Source organism: Sciurus vulgaris, assembly GCF_902686455.1.
Source record: "Sciurus vulgaris genome assembly, chromosome: 16".
Lineage (NCBI taxonomy): Eukaryota > Metazoa > Chordata > Mammalia > Rodentia > Sciuridae > Sciurus > Sciurus vulgaris.
Window position 1 is genome coordinate 17,166,862 of NC_136477.1, and position 16,868 is coordinate 17,183,729.

Here is a 16,868-nt window from a genome sequence, read left to right on the forward strand (position 1 = left end):
CCCTAGGTTCAATCAAAGAAAGAAAAGAAAAAGAGAGAGAGAGAGAAAGGAAGAAGAAAAGACCTCTAGGCTGGGGCTGGGGCTGTGGCTCGGGGAGAGGGCTTGCTTAGCACTGGTGAGACCCTGGGTTCCATCCCCGCATCCTCCCGCCTCCTGCGCCAAAAAGAGAGATACTTCAAACCAAGACTCAGGGGATCGCTAGGTGGAGACGGGACGCAGAGGGGAGGAAGGACAGCCCAGGGCTGGCCCTGTGGGACGGGAGGCAGGCCCCGCTGAGGAGCCCTTTGCTCCCTGGGTTTTGGGGAGGCCTCAGCGCTGCTGGGCTCTCTCCGGTCACCTCTTCCACCGGATCTGGCTGCTCCCTTCCCACCCACACACCTGCCATGGCTCCCCATTCCCTCCATCCCCAGAGCTGATTTTCAGGGTGGAACCGGCAGAATACATGAGTAAGTGACAATGTCTTAGGTCCCACGTGGGGTCCCAAAGCAGGCCTTGACATGGGTCAGTCCTTGGACCTCAGAGCCAGACAGGGAGGAGGTCTTACATCCCTGGGGCCCCAGCTGGAGTGAGGCCAGCCTTCAGGTCTCCAGCTCTGGCTGACTCCAGAAGGGAGAGTGGTTTCCTCTTCCCTTCTGGATTTATGCCAGAGTTGGGGGGGCGGGGGTGGGACACCATCCTTGAAGCTTCTCAGACTCCACGTGCTCAGTGGGCAGCAACTGGGCCTGCAGGCTGGGGCGACCCCTGGTGGCCAGCATGGGATAGCCACCCTGCACCCTCAGCCTTCCCCGAAGTCCCATTTCCTCTGGTTTCCCTCCTCTCCTGTCCACCACCTTCCTCTTCTCTCTCTTTCTTTCATATTTTGGCACCGGGGACTGAACCCAGGGGTGCTTGACCACCGAGCCACATTCACAGCCCTCTTCATTTTTTATTTCGAAACAGGGTCTTGTTGATTGCCCGGGCTGGCCTCCAAATAGAGATCCTCCTGCCTCAGCCTCCTGAGTCACTGGGATTCAGGTGTGTACCACCATGTCTGGCTCCTTTCTCTTTCTTCTTTTTGGAACCAGGGATCGAACTCAGGGGTGCACTACCACTGAGTTATGTTTCCAATTCTTTTAATTTTTTTTTTTTTTTTTTAATTTGGATGCAGGGTCTTGCTAAGTTCCCAGTCTGGCCTCCAACTTGTGATTCCCCTGCATCTCTGGGATTACAGATGCGAGCTACTGCCCAGGCTTTCTTTCCTTTCCTTTTCTCTCTTTTTAAAAATTTTTCTACATAACCAGCTTTTCCATTTCCTCTGTAACTTCAGTTTCTCCTCCAAGTGAGCCCCCTCTCAGGTGAAGGCCCTGATCAGGTACCTCCAAACTCCAGGTATGTGGGGGGATACTAAGCAGGACTGACTGGAAGTGGGCATCAAATTTATAAGAGCTCTTTCACTCCTCTTTCTACACCAGTCTTTTAAGCATTTTAAAAAACAAACTTTAATTTTTAAAAGGCAGTACATGTGCATGATTTCAAAATGCAAACTTTACAAAAAAAAATATAGTGAAACATGAGACTGTTTCCTGCCAATCCCTCCACCCCTGGTTCCCAGCCCAGAGGCCACAACTGTGACCAGTCTCCTTCAGAAATATCTGAATAAAAGTCCTACTTGGTCCCACAGTTTTAAAAATAAGTACACAAATGATCATTCTCCTGATTTTTTACCTTGAAGCATCTTGGCAAAAATCTGCTCTGGCCTTTCAAATGGTTGTATAGTATTCCACACGGTAGACGGACAGATGCCCATTTACTTAAACAGTCCCTCAACTGATAGACATCAAGGTGCTTTTCATTCTTTATTTTCCACAGTCACCAAGAATGTGGCAATAAAAGTCCTCATCCTCCTTCCTGCCTTTCTCTTCCTTTTTAAAAGTAAACTTTATAGTTGGGAATAGTTTAGATTTACAGAAAATCTGTAGGGATAGTACTGAGTCCGTGAGTCCCCTCCAGAGCTGCTCCCAGTGCTAACCACGGTGCGTTCCTTGAAACGAAGAATTAATTTTAGTGTATCACTGACAACTAAGTGCTAGACTTTGATGTCCCCATTTTTCCCACTAAGTGCTTTTCTGTTCCAGAATCCAACTCAGTGTTCTGCATTACATTTAGTCCATCATTTTATGTTCATATCGACATGACCGTAGAAAAATTCCTAGAAGGGCAGTTGATGGGTCAAGGGTATGTGCACTGGGGTTTTTCTTCTTCTTCTTTTTTTGGTACTGGGTATTGAACCCGGAGCACTTAACCACTGAGCCACATCCCCAGCCCTTTTTGTATTTTATTTTGAGACGAGTTCTCACTAAGTTGCTTAAGGTCTTGCTAAGTTGCAGAGGCTGGCCTCAAACTTGCCATTCTCCTGCCTCAGCCTCCAGAGTCACTGTGATTACAGGTGTGTGTCACTGCACCCAGCTTGCACTTTTAGTTTTGTGAACGTTTAGAAGACTGTCTTCTCAAATAATGGTACTGACAGGCAGTCCCACCAGCACAGTGTGGGACTATTTCTCCACAGCAGGGCCAACTCAGTGTATCCAACTTTTTATTATTATTTTTTAAAATTTTAATCTTTGAAAAACTAAAGGGTAGAGAATGGAACCACACAGCCAGGCATGGTGATATGGGCCTGTAGTCCCAGCTGCTTGGGAGGCTGAGACGGAGGATCATTAGAGCCCAGGAGTTCAAGGCCAGCCTGGCCATAGTGAGACCTATAAAATAAAATAAAATAACAAAAAACCTAGGCAGGACGATTGAGAATTCAAAGCCAGCACCAGCAACTTAGTGAGGCCCTAAGTAAATTAGCCAGACCCTGTCTCTAAAAAAAAAAAAATTTAAAGGGCTGGAGATGTGGCTCAGGGGTTAAGTGCCCCTGGGTTCAATCCCTTGTACCAAAAACAAACAAACAAACAAAAACAAATGAACCCAAAATGTGATATATATATATATATATATATATATATATATATATCTCAACACGAATGAACTTTGAAAACATTATACTGAAAAAAATAATTGAGACAAAAGAGCAAATATTGTCTGATTTCACTTATATGAAATAAGTAGAATAGGCAAATTCATAGGGACAGAAAGTAGACAGAAGTTAGTAGGGGCTTGGGGAGGAGGAGTAATTTTTTAATGGGAGAGTTAATGGGATAGTGGAAAGTTCTGGAAATAGATAGTGGTGATAGTCATATAATATTGTGAATGTATAGTTGATGCCAATGAATTATACATGTAATAATGGCTAATGCAGGACTGGGGGTGAGGCTCAGTGGTAGAGCACTTGCCTAGCATGTGTGTGGCCCTAGGTTCTATTTCCAGCACCACAAAAATGGGGGTGAAGGGTAATATGGTTAATTTTGTGTTCTGTATATTCCACAATTAAAAACAATTTTCCCTTCCAAAGGATTGTCTAGCTAATTGCTTACAAATAGGTAGTTTCGGTCAGTTCTCCTGGGTTTTCTATATATAAAATTATACTACCAGCAGATAATACTAATAGATTGAATCACTTTGGGGATAATCCTCCCCCAAAATTCTAACCTGAATCCAATCATAAGGAGGCAGCAAAGAAATTCAAATGGAGGGGATTTCCAATTTTTCTGTTAGCCTGAAGTAATATCAAATGTTAAATTAGGTTAAATTTAAATAAAAGGGAGACATTTTAAAAATAAAAATAATTATAAAAACACACAAATAATGTGAAATTAAGGCCATATCAAAGTGTTGATATTTCAGTGATTTCTGACCTATAGAAATAACACTTTAATATGCTTCAACCTATAAATTCTTTCTCTGGTATTCATACCTCTTATTTCTTTGTCTTGTCTAATTGCACTGGCTGGTACCTCCAGAATGATATCAAATACTTGACTGTGGACATCCTCACCTTGGCTGATTTTGATGAACTTTTCAGAATTTATAAAATTCCTCATTTGATGCATTAGTATTAGGTGTTATTTGGTTCTCTGTTAAAATCCCATCTCGCAGGGGGAGGGTTCTGTCGTTTTCCTGTTTGCCATAATTGTCACCAAGGGTATGCTGGCCCCCTAAGCGTGATTTCATTCACCTGTTTTGCGCACAGCATAAAGTGAAGCCTAGAGAGGGAAAGTGACCCCTCTAGGTCCCTCCTGAGCCAGGGCTGGACCTCAAGTTCCCTTGTTTGTGGGATGAGGGTCACACTGTGGTTAGAGGACTCCGTCAGGTCCCAGCTCAGCCTTGTTTGAGCGGGTGGCCCAAGGGGCTCAGTTTCCCCACCTGTCGACTAGACACTGTGGGGTCGGGGACAGGGTCGAGTCTCCTTTCCGTGCAGTTTCGGTGCAGGGTGTCTCCTGGTTCTGAGGCTGAGCGTGATGCCTTGAGCTGGGCGTCTCATCCGGCGCTGGGCATCTGCACACCGTCCCCGCTGCGCCCCCGAGTACCTGTCCGCCTGGCCCGGGGCCCCGTCCGGCTGGTGTCAATTCACCCTTCCCGCCGCGGCGGCCGCCGGCAGCCCTTGGACGGCCCGAGGCGGGAGCGCGAGCGGGGGCTGGCCCTGGATCGGGACCCTGAGCGGGGCCGGGGGCGCGACCCTCTGCGCTGGAGACTCACCTCGGCTTCCAGGGCGATGCTGCCGGGAAGGAGGGGGCTGTCAGCACGGGACCCCCGGCCCCAGAGAACGCAACCTCCGTGCGCAGGATCGCCCATCTCCTGGGAACTCCATCTCCAGGGTTCGCCCTCCTCCGGGGTCCCCCTTTCCTTCTCCACTTCCTGCTATTCCCGGGACCCCCAACCCCTTCCCCAGAAGCTCCCCTCCCTCTCTCAATACTCCCTTTACCTCGCACCCTTCTCTTAGCTCCCCCTTCCTGCCCGGAGCCCCAGGGACCCCCAGGGTGCCAGCTCTAACCCGGGGACTCTGCAGAGCGCCCCCACCCCGCCCCACCATCCCTAGGTTTCCACTTCAGGATTCTCACCAGTCTCCCTAAACCCCTCCCACGCGACCACGCCCTTCCCTCTCCTCCAATAGAAACCCTTCCCTCCCAAGTCACGCCCAAAGGGCTGATTGGCTGAAAGAACGAAACTCCACACAGTCATTGGTCTTATATATCGTCCGTCTGGGCCCAAAGCCCGCCCCTTACTCACACGCGCTCACGCAGCGCAGTCTCCCGAGCAGCGCAGGCTTCGCCTTCAGCCTCGGCCGCGCCTGCGCGCCGGAGCACCTCGTCCAAACGCTGCGCAGATTCTGTGGCCACCGCCTCCCAGCGAGCCAGGGCTTCTGCGGGTACAGGGTGTGGGGTCAGACTGGAGATAGCACACCCACTCGCCCCACTCACACCAGCTTCCGAATTTAGAGTCTGAATGCCTTTTGCATGCTTTGCTTTATTTGAATTAAATTTTGTGCCATTCGCATGGCGTTTACGTGTCATTTGCATAGCTTTTTACAGGTTGATAGTGCTTTTGTGAGTCGTTTACAAGGCGTTTGCGTATTTTGTTGCGTTTGCGTTGATTTGTGACATTTGCATAGCCTCTGCATGTTTGCATTCCTTTCCTAAGTTTTCGTGTTTATTTGTATGTCATTTGCAGTACATTTTCATCTATGCATATCGTTTGAATATCTAATTACCTTGTAGCTCCTCCCACCATTAGCCCAGCCCACCCTCTTGCGCCCCAACACACCTGTCAACGCCCCGTTCTCGACCCCCATCTGGGTTCCCTGTGCTTTGGCTTCCTCCATCTCAGTCTTCAGGGTCTTTAGTTGCGTCTGAAGCCGGCTCTGCGGAGTGGAGGGGGACCATGTGAAGGTGGGGAAGAGGTGGAGGGAGTGCAGTGAATTGGGACCGCATTTTCTGGGGGAGAGTGACGCTACATTGTCCCCCTGTTGCCTGGGTTTTATTTGGAATATCCTCTTGTGTAGTTGTAAAACAGAGGTGGCCTCTGAAGCTTGGGGGTACTGAATAGTGACAGCTGCCGGCCTGGAGAGAGGTCTTTGTCCAGATTTACTGTCCTCCTGGACCCCCAAGCCACCGGAAAGTTGAAATGGCTTAGCTCCACAAAGAGACAGAGTCCAGTTCCAGTCCCAGTTCTGTGTAGGGCTCTCTGGGTTTCAAACCCACCTAAGCCAATCTGATCACACCTCCCAAACAGACTGGCCTCCTCAGAGCTTCTTCCAGTGGTGAAGGCAGTCAGAACTCAAAACCCAGAGCAGGATGCTTTTAACAACGGCTGCCCCGACCCTTCTTTTGGGCAGGTAGAAAGGACGCAGGAGGCTTTTGATTTTTAAGATTCAGATGCTGCCTAACCTCTGCTGGGCGGTACACAGAGGTACACAGTAGTCACTCAATAAATGCAAGTGATTGTGCTTTGAAGATGGTTCTTCTATGAAGTTCAGGGCTGGGGAGGGTTAAGAGTCTGATGGGGGGGGTGCCCCAGAAAAGAGGAGGTCCTGGCTGCTACCTCCCCCAGAGGCCAATTTTAGCTTCCTAATTACAGGTGACATGAGTGTCCCTTTCTCAAAATAGGACTGGAAACTGGCTTAAGGGGGGGTTGAGTGGGCACATGGGAGAAGTTAGCATAGGGCTCCCAAAATGGGCTCAGGGGTCTGGGGTTTCCCCAGTCATGATTTGTCTGGTAAATAGCAGGGGAAAGTTTGTCCTATTTGGTCAGAAGGTAGACTCCAAGGTGAACTGGAATTGTATGTTGGAATTATGGTGCTATTCTCCTTCCTCTCCAGTTGAAGAATCGGAGAAACAGGGGCACAGGGAGGGAGCCTAGGGATGTGTCGCAGACCCTCTCCCCCACCTTGGGAATTTCCCAGCCCTCCACCCTGCCCACCTACCTGCCGGTTCTCACAGGCCCTGAGAGCCTCCTCCAACTCCCGGCGGACACCCTCCGCCTGCTCCAGCTGCCTGGCCAGGGTCTCCTCGCGCTGGGCGGCCTCTGCCAGGCGGCGCCGCAGCTCCTCGACTTCGGGGGCCGGATCCTGGGGCGGCGCTGTGGCATTGACCCCCGGCTCGGGGCAGCGAGGCCCCCGGGCGGCGGAGGCAGCCAGATTCCACGCTACTAGGGCCCCGCCGGCCGCCGCTGCAGCCAGAAAGACGGCGACCCCGCACAGGGCCAGCACCCGCCACGCGCGCCCGGGCTCCGGCCCCGGTTCGGCCATACCGCTGTCCACAGCTCTGGTCCCAGACGGCCACGAGCATTTAATTGGCACCTTGGGACGCCAGGGACACCCACGGTTCCGCCCCGCCCTGTGGTGGCTTTCCGAGTCCTTCGGGAGGGGTTGGACCCCCTCCAGGGATCAACCCATTCTGAAGGGCCCAGGAAGGGGCCTGGGTACAATCCTGCCTCTGCATCCCACGAGCTCCCCTCTGAGCCTCAGTTTCCCCCTCTATGCAATGGGAACAGCAGTCGCTTCCTGGCTTGGTGGACTCAGGAGAACATCTGCGCAAAGTTCCAAGGACCTCATTTGCCAAGTGGGGGCTTGGGGAGCGTCTGGGGCTGCTCCACACACCGTATTGGAGACGGTACGTTACCTGATGAACCGCTGTCAGCCTGGCTCAGCAGCCCCTGCTGTGCAGGGCCAGAGAGTAGACTTGGGAAGGTGTCCCCGTGTCCCCGCGTCTTCTCCATTGGGCCGCCAGGGGGCAATCTTACAACGCGAGCGCGGTCCAGGCCTGCTTACCCGCCGCCCCCGCTGCAGCGCGCTCTTAGAATCCCATCCCCCTTTCCCTCTTTCTCTTCCCCTACTTCTCTCCAGGCTAGTCCACCTCCCCCTTCTCTTTGCTTCCTCTCCTCCTCCCTCTTCCCCGACAAGGCCCGTATCTCGTCTCCCCGACATCATTTCCTCTTTGTAGACCTGCTCCCCGTCCTTAAAGTTCTTCTGCTAAGGGCATTTCCACCCCAGGGTCTTTGCACTGGCCATTTCCTCCTCCGCAGCACCCTCCCATCTCTCTTTGCTTAAATTACTCCTCGTGGACTGGTGGTCCCTCCAAAAAACCCCTGCTCTTCCGTTGGCTCAACTCCCTTTTGACCAGCTCCCACTGGGGTGTAATTTCACCTGTACATTTCTGATTCCTGACTGCCTCCCTCATCAGACTGGGTTAGAGCCCCAAAAGCCAAGGGTACCTTTGCCTTGTTCTCACCATACCCACACAGGTCTCGTACACAGTAGGTGCACAATTATTGTGAGTTGAGTGTAGCTGTGTGCCCACTTTATTCCAGATGAAGAAACCAGAGCCCAGAGAGGCTGAGTCTCAGGCCAGAGACACACAGCAGTTGCTGGGCACAGACTGCAACTCCTAACCCTCACCCATGTCTCAACCCCTGGATGGAGACAAAACTTTGGAGTCAGGTCTCTGAGGTAGAGGACAACATAGTGAGGGTAGAAAAGAATTGTTGGGGAGAAAAAGTTCATGCCCACAATTGTGTGGAGGTTTGGGGTCACAGATCTGCTCTCTCCATCTGGAAAACAGCCCAGACATGGTGGGGAGGGGAGCCCCAACTCTGTCTTGGGGCTCTGCAGTGGTCCCAGTTGGGGTGGGGAACAGAGAGGGAATAGGAAAAGGGAAGGGGTCACGTGGGAGGGATTGTTTCCTGAGCAAAAGAAAAGCCACCAGGAGCAGAGGGTCCGTTTCTTTAACAGATAGACCCTGAACAAGGCCAGTAAGTTCCTAGACCCAGGGTCCTCACCAAGAAGGGGCAGCGGCGGGAGGAGAAATGACTGAACAGGTGCAGAGCTTCGTCCTGAACTCTTCCTGAGGCCTTTTGCAAGATAGGAGCTGAGGCCGAAGGGGGACAGGCGAGAGTCCCCTGTCACTGGGCAGGAGGTCCCCAGAGGGAGATGGGCCTCTGCTCAGGCCATGGGGGTCCTTGACGCCACTGCAAAAGGAATTTAAGGATGGGTCAAACAAGAGGCGCAGGTTGGTTTTATGAACTGGAGGCAGAGACCAGCCGCAGCGCCTGGGCGCCTGCCGACGTGGCCTGAGGCCTCGGCCGCTCCGCCTTGGAGTCTCGGCGTGTCAATCACCGCCTACTCGGCTTGTTTTCGCCGCCTTCTTCTTTTTAGTTTTATGAAAAATCTCTGTTGATGTCCCCATTGGGGATTCCAACGTTCCACTTTGTGACTTTAAACAGTACATTTGTGTGACGTTCCATCCGGAGTGTGATATGTGGATGGAGTAATCAGATCCTAAAATCATAAATTACAGAGAAAGCTACTTGTTGAGCAAAGGCATTCTCGGGCTTGTTTTTCTCTTTCCAGGCGGAGAGGTTATTTATGGGCCTGTGGATAAGGTCTGATAACTGATTTAATAGTTTTGTTTGTGACCAAGGTACACAGAAGTGAAATTTAAATCTGGACTTTGTTCATGTGAAGTAGCATTTAAAAAATGGTCACTCTTACTCTGTCCCATGTGTCCTTTCTACCTGTCCCTGTGTCTTCTCTCCTGCCTCATACTCTGTAGGGCAGAAGTTCTCACTGGAGGGGACTCGGGCACCCAGAGGACACTTGGCAATATTTTGTTATTACAACCAGGGGAGGGATGCGGCCACGTCTGGGGTGCGCTGAATGTCTACAGTGCACCGAAGAGTCCCCACCACAGAGGATGATCCAGCCCAAGAAGTCAACAGGGCTGAGACTGAGACCCTGACCTAGACCTTGGGAGTGAGAAATGGGTGCTCCGGGCAGCAGGGAGGGCATGGGCAAAGGCCCTGAGGCAGGATGGAGCTCGGTGAGTTCTGTACACAGAAAAGCTGAAGGTTGGGGAAGTCAGGGTCCTGAAGGCCAGGACATCTGGGGCAGGGGTTTGAGGGTGTCTGGGAGAACAGCGCGAGAGACCTTTTTCATTCCACTGACCATCTGGAGCAAGAATTGTGGGACCCAAGGACAGCACAGAAATCTGGGACATAGGACTCCTGGCCCCAATGCCATGGACAGGAAATGGCACGAACAATAGTTGGGATTCCAGGAAATCTTGGAGGAAGGGAGATAATATAGGAGGAAGCGACTGGGGGTCCTGGGAGGAGCTGACCAGGTGGGTGGATTCCCTCGACTTTGGAGAAGCAGAGAGTCCCTGGAGAAGGGGGAAACATTTTGAGGGAAGCCTGGCCTGCATGTGTCTGCAGATTCCAGGTGAAGTCCCTGCCCGGCACTTTCTGGGGGAGGCAGGGAAGTGGGACAAGGATCAGTGCAGCTGCCATTTCCTCATTAGAACCGCAGACATCAGGAGAGGATCCAGGCAGGGCGGGGAGCAGATGCTTGGCTGCTATCAGCTCCAGACAAGGGTGAGAGCCCTTAAGATGACTCCAGCAGGCCTGCCTCAGCTCGGGAGCCTGAGGCAGGAGGATCGCAAGTTCAAAGCCAGCCTCAGCAAAGGCGAGGCCCTAAGCAACTCAGTGAGACCCTGTCTCTAAACAAAATACAACACAGGGCTGGGGGTGTGGCTCAGGGGTTAAGTGCACGTGGGTTCAATTCCCCTTACCAAAATCAAAACAAAACAAAACAAAACAAAACAAAAAAACCCAAGAGAAGAAATGATTCCAGCAGAGACGTCTGGGGAGGCCCCTGGTGTCTGAAGACATTTGGGAATGGCACACATCATCCAGGTGTCCACCCTCACCTGCAGGGGAGGACCCAGACTCTTGGGGGTAACACGCCAGAAACTTGAGAATGAGGATTTTCCTCTCAAAAGAGATGTTTATTTTTTGGAGCTCACAGACCCCCAGAGGAAAGCAGCATGCACCCCTAATACAGGGAGAAGGGGTGTCCCCCGCACCACCCCTTGCGCAAGTAGGGTGGCTTGGGGCCAGGCAGCCACAGTCCCACCTGGCGGCCCCATGGCCCCTCCACTGATCCCCCCTCCCACTCCCCCCAGCAGCCAGCCTGTCAAGGGACAGTCGCTGGGAAAAGCAGAGGTGCAGTCCGCTAGTTCAGGTTGTGGCCTAGAAGTCAAGACAAGACAGACTCGGGGTAGACAGCCGGGCCCTGAGCCTTCTAAGCCCCGCCCCACTCAGGGCGACCCCTCGACCCGAGTCCCCTCTCCCCTGCAGGGGCACCCCTCTCCTCTGCCTGCCAAGCTCGCCTCGCCTGATACCTGGGGGTCCCTGACTCCCTGCCAAGCCTCCCCAGGGCCGCCGGCTCCTTACCGCTGGCCTCCTGGGGTCTCAGAGCAGCCGAATGCTGGGGCCCAGCAGCAGGAGCCACGTGGGCACCTGGAGAAAGCGGGTGGCCTGGGAGCTGGCAGGGCTGGGCTCCGTTATTCCGCCTGAGGCCGTGTTCTCCTTTCTGGGTGACAATGAAGGCAACTCAGGCAGCTGCCGGGCCATCTGGCGTTCCAGCCCTGGCCCCACCCCAGGTCACGGGCAGCGGCCACGCAGGACGGCGCCATCCTGGGGAGAGTTATCTCCTCTCCAGGACTTGAACTCTACCCCGCCCCCCCACATCTGAGGCAATGTGGATTTGGGGAGCTAAGGGGGTCCCGGGCCCAGGGGACACAGATGAGGTGAGAAGGGCGTGGCCTGGGGCGGCTGGGGTCTTTCACCTCAGTTGCTCCAGTTCTGCCAACGTCGTCTGCAGCGTTTGGTTCAATCTGGTGATTGCTCCTGGGGCCAGATGGGACAGCGGCATCAGCCCGGCGCTGGGGCACGAGCCCACCTCCAGCCACTCCTAGACACCCTGCCCCACCCCCCAAAGCCCTCTCTGCCCTTCTCACCCTCAAGTTCCTGCACCTTCTCCTGTTGCTTCAGCTCCTGAGACTGCAGTTTCACCTGGGACGGAGCAGAGGGTCAGAAACGGGTTCTGAGCCGGGCCCCTGTGCACACCTGTGATCCCAGCGGCTCAGGAGGCTGAGGTCGGAGGATCGCCAGTTCAAAGCCAGCCTCAGCAACTCAGCGAGGCCCTGAGCAACTCAGTGAGACACTGTCTCAAAATAAAACACAAAAAAGGGCTGGGGACCTGGCTCAGTGGTGTAGTGCCCCTGAGTTCAATCCTTGGTACAAAATAAATAAATAAATAAATAAATTAAATAGAATAAAAATGGGCTTGGGCTTTGTAGGGGTAGCTTGCTATCCTGGGCCTTGGCCACCCTCCCCAGGGCCTGGTGTCAGAGGGCTTCAGTCTAAACCCCTTTCATGCTGCCTGCCAACCCTCTCTGCACCTCAGTTCCCAACCTCGAAGACCGGCCACCAGCGGGCACCTCACAGTTCCACCCATAAACGTGGGATCCTTTAAAGAGAGTTGTAAAGCTTCCCAACGTGGGAATTTGAGGCTGTCTGTACCCAAACCCTAGTGGGAATTTCCAGATCCTCTACATTATTGCCCAAGAAGGTTCTTCTCAAATCCAGAACACAGGATGATTTCCCAGCCCAAGACAGATGTCACATTTGGGTCCCGGTGAAACTTTCAGAGATTCAGTAAAAGCCTGGTGAAGTCACTGTCCAGCCCTTAGTGGGGATCCCTGCTTCCGGAAGATTGGAGCCCATTGGGAATTTTAAGCTTCCCCACACTAGAGCCCTGGAAAACACTGGAAGATTTCTCCAACTCCTACTGGAATACTGACGCCCTGGTTAGGGTGCTGCTGGAAGCTTCAGGGGCTCCCCAGCACCAGTGCCCTGGAAAGTACTTGGAGGTCCCCAAGCCCTGGTGTGGAAATCCAGGCCCTCCTATTGTGGGGGACCAGGCCAGATCCGGGGCTTCCCCTCTCCCCCAAGGTCCTGTGGCGGATTCCTGGGGAATCCTAGGCCCCTAAAGTACTAGGATCCCCACAGGCCCTGCTCCAGCTTACCACTCTCTGCTTACAGGTGTCAGCTTGGGTCTCGGCCCCCAGGAACTTCTCCTGGACTTGGCTCAGCTGCTTCCTCAGGAGCTGGGTGGCATTGTGGCACTCTCTCTGAATCTGAAGGCCCTCCTGGCAGGTGGCACTCTCAGACCTGAGAATGTAGATGGCCAGGGGGATGGCCAGGCTCACCACTAGGACCACCAGGAAGCCTACCAACAGCCACAGCCAGCCTCTCCGCAGACTGTCCTCCTTCCATTGATCATCCATGGTCACCGGGCAGCGGTGGTACAAAGTGGGTGACATCCCGGTTTCCCTAAGATGTAAGGAATTTGGAGAGAAGAGAGAGCCCCGGGATTTTCTACAGACCCACCCCTCATTAGCATAGGGGGAGCTTCCTGACCAATAGGCAAGTCCCCGGAAGTCCACTGCCTGCTTAGGGCTCCAGAAGAGGCACCCACAGCCCCAAGACCTTCAGGTTTTGGTTTCAGTTTCCTGGAAGGGAGATAGCTTTTATTTTGCCTGAATGTTGACCTTCCTCATCTGGAAGCTGGCCAGTGAGGCCATGTGGGAGGGAACTGCGAGCTGCCTGCGACGTCCCCTCCTGCCCCTGCCCTCCTGCTCGCTGGCTTCCCGTATCTCTCAACCCTGAACAGAGGGGCAGAGCTGATAATTTCCTCTAAATGTTTGGTGCCGACTGAATGATAAATTCATACTTTAAAAGTCAGTGGCCCTCTGCGGATGCAGGGTGGTGAGTTTTCTTACTGCCTTCCTGAGTCTCCCCAGGAAGAGAGCAGGACTCTCCTGCAGGCCTCATGTAATGGTGTTCCAGGCATCCTACTCATCGTTTGGATCCCAGCTAGGATGGCTTCTGGGAACGGCCTGTGCTCTAGATGGCTAATTAATAGCAGAACTTTTCCAGGTGAAGTCAAATACCTGGCATAAGTTTTGGAACATCTCAATATTTATTAGGATCCTCCAAAAACCTCCCTAAATTTATTTTTGTCTGTCTTAAGTTGGGGGGGTCCCCTTGATCTTCCTCCCTTAGTGGGCGATTCCTCAAGGCCTTCTCCTCTCATGGCAGAGATTATTGATGTCAAGCATGGTAACATGAAAGGCACTTTTCTTGATCATTTGCAATTTAGCAGTATGCAGGCTAGTGGTGAACCTGGCAATACCGTCGAGAGAGAAGCTCCCATCTGAGTGAGAAGTATTAGGGACGTCTCCCTAGCTGAGCTTCCTTACGGTCCAGAAAAACCCGTCTCTCACCACCTGGCTTTGCCGAAGTTATTTCTGGCCTTCTTCAGCCAAGTGCTGGGGTCCCGGATGCCCTGTGCTGGAGACCCTGGGAGGATGCAGACTTAGGGCCTTACTGCTTTCCTCCTGCCACTACAAACTCCTAATTATGAAGAAAACAATGACAAAAGTAAAAAGTGTGCCTTTGCCTATCTTTTTGCCCTGTTAAAGGAATCTCTGGAGGGTGAGGGGACGTCGATTGGTTCTTAGACGTATAACGCCCTTTGCTTGGAGGGTCTCACGGGAGGGGTTTTTAAATGCCTCCCTCTTGCAGCTTAAAGAGAACACAGTGAGCACATTTAAGCACAGGAACAGTAATGGGGAGACTCTAGATGTCTAGACTAGTGACGGCTAACTATGCGAACAAAGGGAACCTGGGCATTTTCATGCTAATCATCCCAGGCCTTAATCCTACAGCTTGAATTCCTAATGTCTGACCGGCAAGGGAAGGGGAGCAGCCAGGAGGGAGTGGATGTGCGGGAGTGTTGTGCACTGTGTGGCCCATACGGAGGCAAAGGTGATTGGCGCTTTCCCTCAGTGCCATTCGTCGACCGATCACCCTGGATACCCCTCAGGGCGGTCGGGAGGGGGAGTCTGGAGAAGGAAACTTTGGGGTCCACCAGAGAGTAGCCCGGGCCAGGGAACCCCGCAGTTGTTCCAACCCTTCCTCCACCTCCACGCATCCTGGGCAAATCAGGACTAGGGACTCTGTGTACTGGCACCAATTGCGCTCCGGGCCTGGACAGAAAAGTAGGAAACGGCTTCGGCAGAGTCCAACATGCCTGGTCTGTACAGAGCAGGTGATTGGAAACTTGCCTGGGCCAGAAACCTCTCACCCGAGTCTTGAAGAATGGCGGCCGCACTAACTGTCTTTAAGTAGCCGATGGGTGCCCATTTTACCCTCCAGAAATAATGAGGCAGAAAGGTGCACCTCAAACAGATGTGGGGTGCGTGGAGAGAGAAGCTTACCTCGGCATAGATCTCGGTGGGACCTCCAAATATGATACCGCCGCTTACCGGTGACAGTCCTGCTCCCTCTCCTGTTGAAATCTGAGCACTAGAGAAGCAGCCAAGGCAAGCACATTAAGCAGATTTTGTTGAAAGGCGATAATACAGACTTCTCTCCTCCCCGAGGGAGAAGGGGACCATGGCTGATGTTCTAAGGTCCCAAGAAGTGAGCGCACCCTACATCTTTTGTAGGTTAAGGTCTCTGGTCCTCCAGTTCTCTCCCCGCTTATCTCTCCTTCCTGCCTAGTGACTAGGCCTGGTTTTGCAGGTGAGATGCAGAAAGTGAGAAGCGAGTGGGCAGGGGGAGGGCCAAAGTGACCCAGCCAGGCAAGGGCCCGGGGCGTTAGTTAGCAGCTCCTTCCTGCAGTCCCTGACAAGGGCAGGGAAATTTGGTGTTCAATGGGCTCCGGAGGTCCTTGACCTTCCATTCTCCCAGGGCAGCCTCCAACTTCCAGAGGCAGATGGCTTTATGGCCTCCATTTCCTCGATTTGACCTGATCCCCTATTTTTATACTAACTGCCTGTCCTTAATTCTGGCTTCAACAGGACTGGCTTCTCCAGAGGCCCACAGAGAGGTGGAAGAGCCTCAGTATCTAGGAGGGGCTCCTGGATGTGCAGACCACCTGCCAGGCTCAGGGCAGGTGGCCAGGGGTGGAGGGGCCTATTTTGAAGAAAGGTGACTGGTACCATTTGGGACGTGCTGAACACAAAAGGCCAGAAAAAAGGGAACAGGCCCAGAAAGGGGCTGAACCCTGGAGTGGGGCACTGGGAGGGAGTCCTCAGGCTACAAGCACCTCCAGTCTCTGTTGGGAAACGGGCCGTTACAAGCTACCAGTTTCCGGTTGTGACAGACAGGAGAGGGGCGTGTGTTTTTCCAGTGACTTCTTCAGCTGCAGCCTGGTCACAACCAATTCCATTGAGTCAGCCATTTTGAGTGTTTGTGTCCAGCTGGGCCAGTGGCCTAGGCTCCCAGAAAGCTGGTCGAAGCACCCCAGACCCTCTCCTAGAAACCCTCCCCCTCCAAGCCGCGTAGTAGCCAGGGACAAGGGGTGGGGGTGATCTTGCGAAAGTCCCAAGGGGACTTGTGTATCTCTTGAGGGGATTGTGACACCCTAGCCAGGACCCCAGGTGCAGAGGGCCTGGACCGTGACAAAGCCGCCGCTATTCTGACTTCAAACATTGCAGGCAGTTAGGGACCAGGCCAGAGGCCAGGTGTGATATTGTGAAACTCATGGTCTTTGTCCCAATTTCCTGGCTTATAATCCCTAAGAGCCAGAGCATCTCCCAAGGGATAAGTATTTTGCATGCTAATGAGGCGGCTGCTGGCCAGCAGCCCTGAGATAGCTTCTCTTGGGGACTGGTCACCAGAAAGACAAGGTCAGGATTAAAGAGATGGGACTTTCAGCAGTACTCCCAGCCTCCAGAGAGGGAGAGGACCGGAGGCTGAGTTGGTCTCCCTTGGCGGGGGGTGTAACCCTTTAGGCCTCTGTAAACTCAAAGGTCCTGGTGTTAGGGGATGTGCGTGGAGGGAACACCAGGTGAAGGGAATAATTCTACAGAATGGGCCCACGGTGCAGACCCCCTTTTCCAAGAAGCAATACGCCTGCTGCCCTGCCTGGCCACTCTACCTGTGATCTGCAGGGGAAATGCAGGGCCGAAATAATGTTGAAAAGAAGAGCCCAGGGCTGGGGAGATAGCTCAGTTGGTAGAGTGTTTGCCTTGCAAGCACAAGGCCCTGGGTTCAATCCCCAGCACCTCCAAAAAAAAAAAAAAAAAAAAAAGTTC

The 16,868-nt window shown here is 53.0% G+C and overlaps 2 protein-coding genes across 2 annotated transcripts; both read right to left on the bottom strand.

Annotated features, from left to right (window-relative positions):
• Positions 1 to 4,491: 4,491 nt before the first annotated feature.
• CCDC194 (coiled-coil domain containing 194) lies at positions 4,492 to 7,168 on the bottom strand (the record flags this gene model as incomplete). Its single annotated transcript, XM_079116144.1, has 4 exons — positions 4,492 to 4,639; positions 5,152 to 5,284; positions 5,686 to 5,782; positions 6,845 to 7,168. 4 exons carry the CDS (start codon positions 7,166 to 7,168, stop codon positions 4,492 to 4,494), a joined length of 702 nt encoding a protein of 233 aa, XP_078972270.1.
• A 3,506-nt stretch (positions 7,169 to 10,674) lies between these two features.
• Positions 10,675 to 13,780, bottom strand: BST2 (bone marrow stromal cell antigen 2). Its single transcript, XM_079116339.1, has 5 exons — positions 12,789 to 13,780; positions 11,718 to 11,772; positions 11,547 to 11,607; positions 11,152 to 11,290; positions 10,675 to 10,947 (listed from the first exon to the last, which is right to left on the bottom strand). The coding sequence occupies exons 1-4, from the start codon at positions 13,083 to 13,085 to the stop codon at positions 11,170 to 11,172; spliced, it is 534 nt and encodes a 177-aa protein (XP_078972465.1). The 5' UTR covers positions 13,086 to 13,780; the 3' UTR covers positions 10,675 to 10,947; positions 11,152 to 11,169.
• Between the last annotated feature and the right edge of the window lie 3,088 nt (positions 13,781 to 16,868).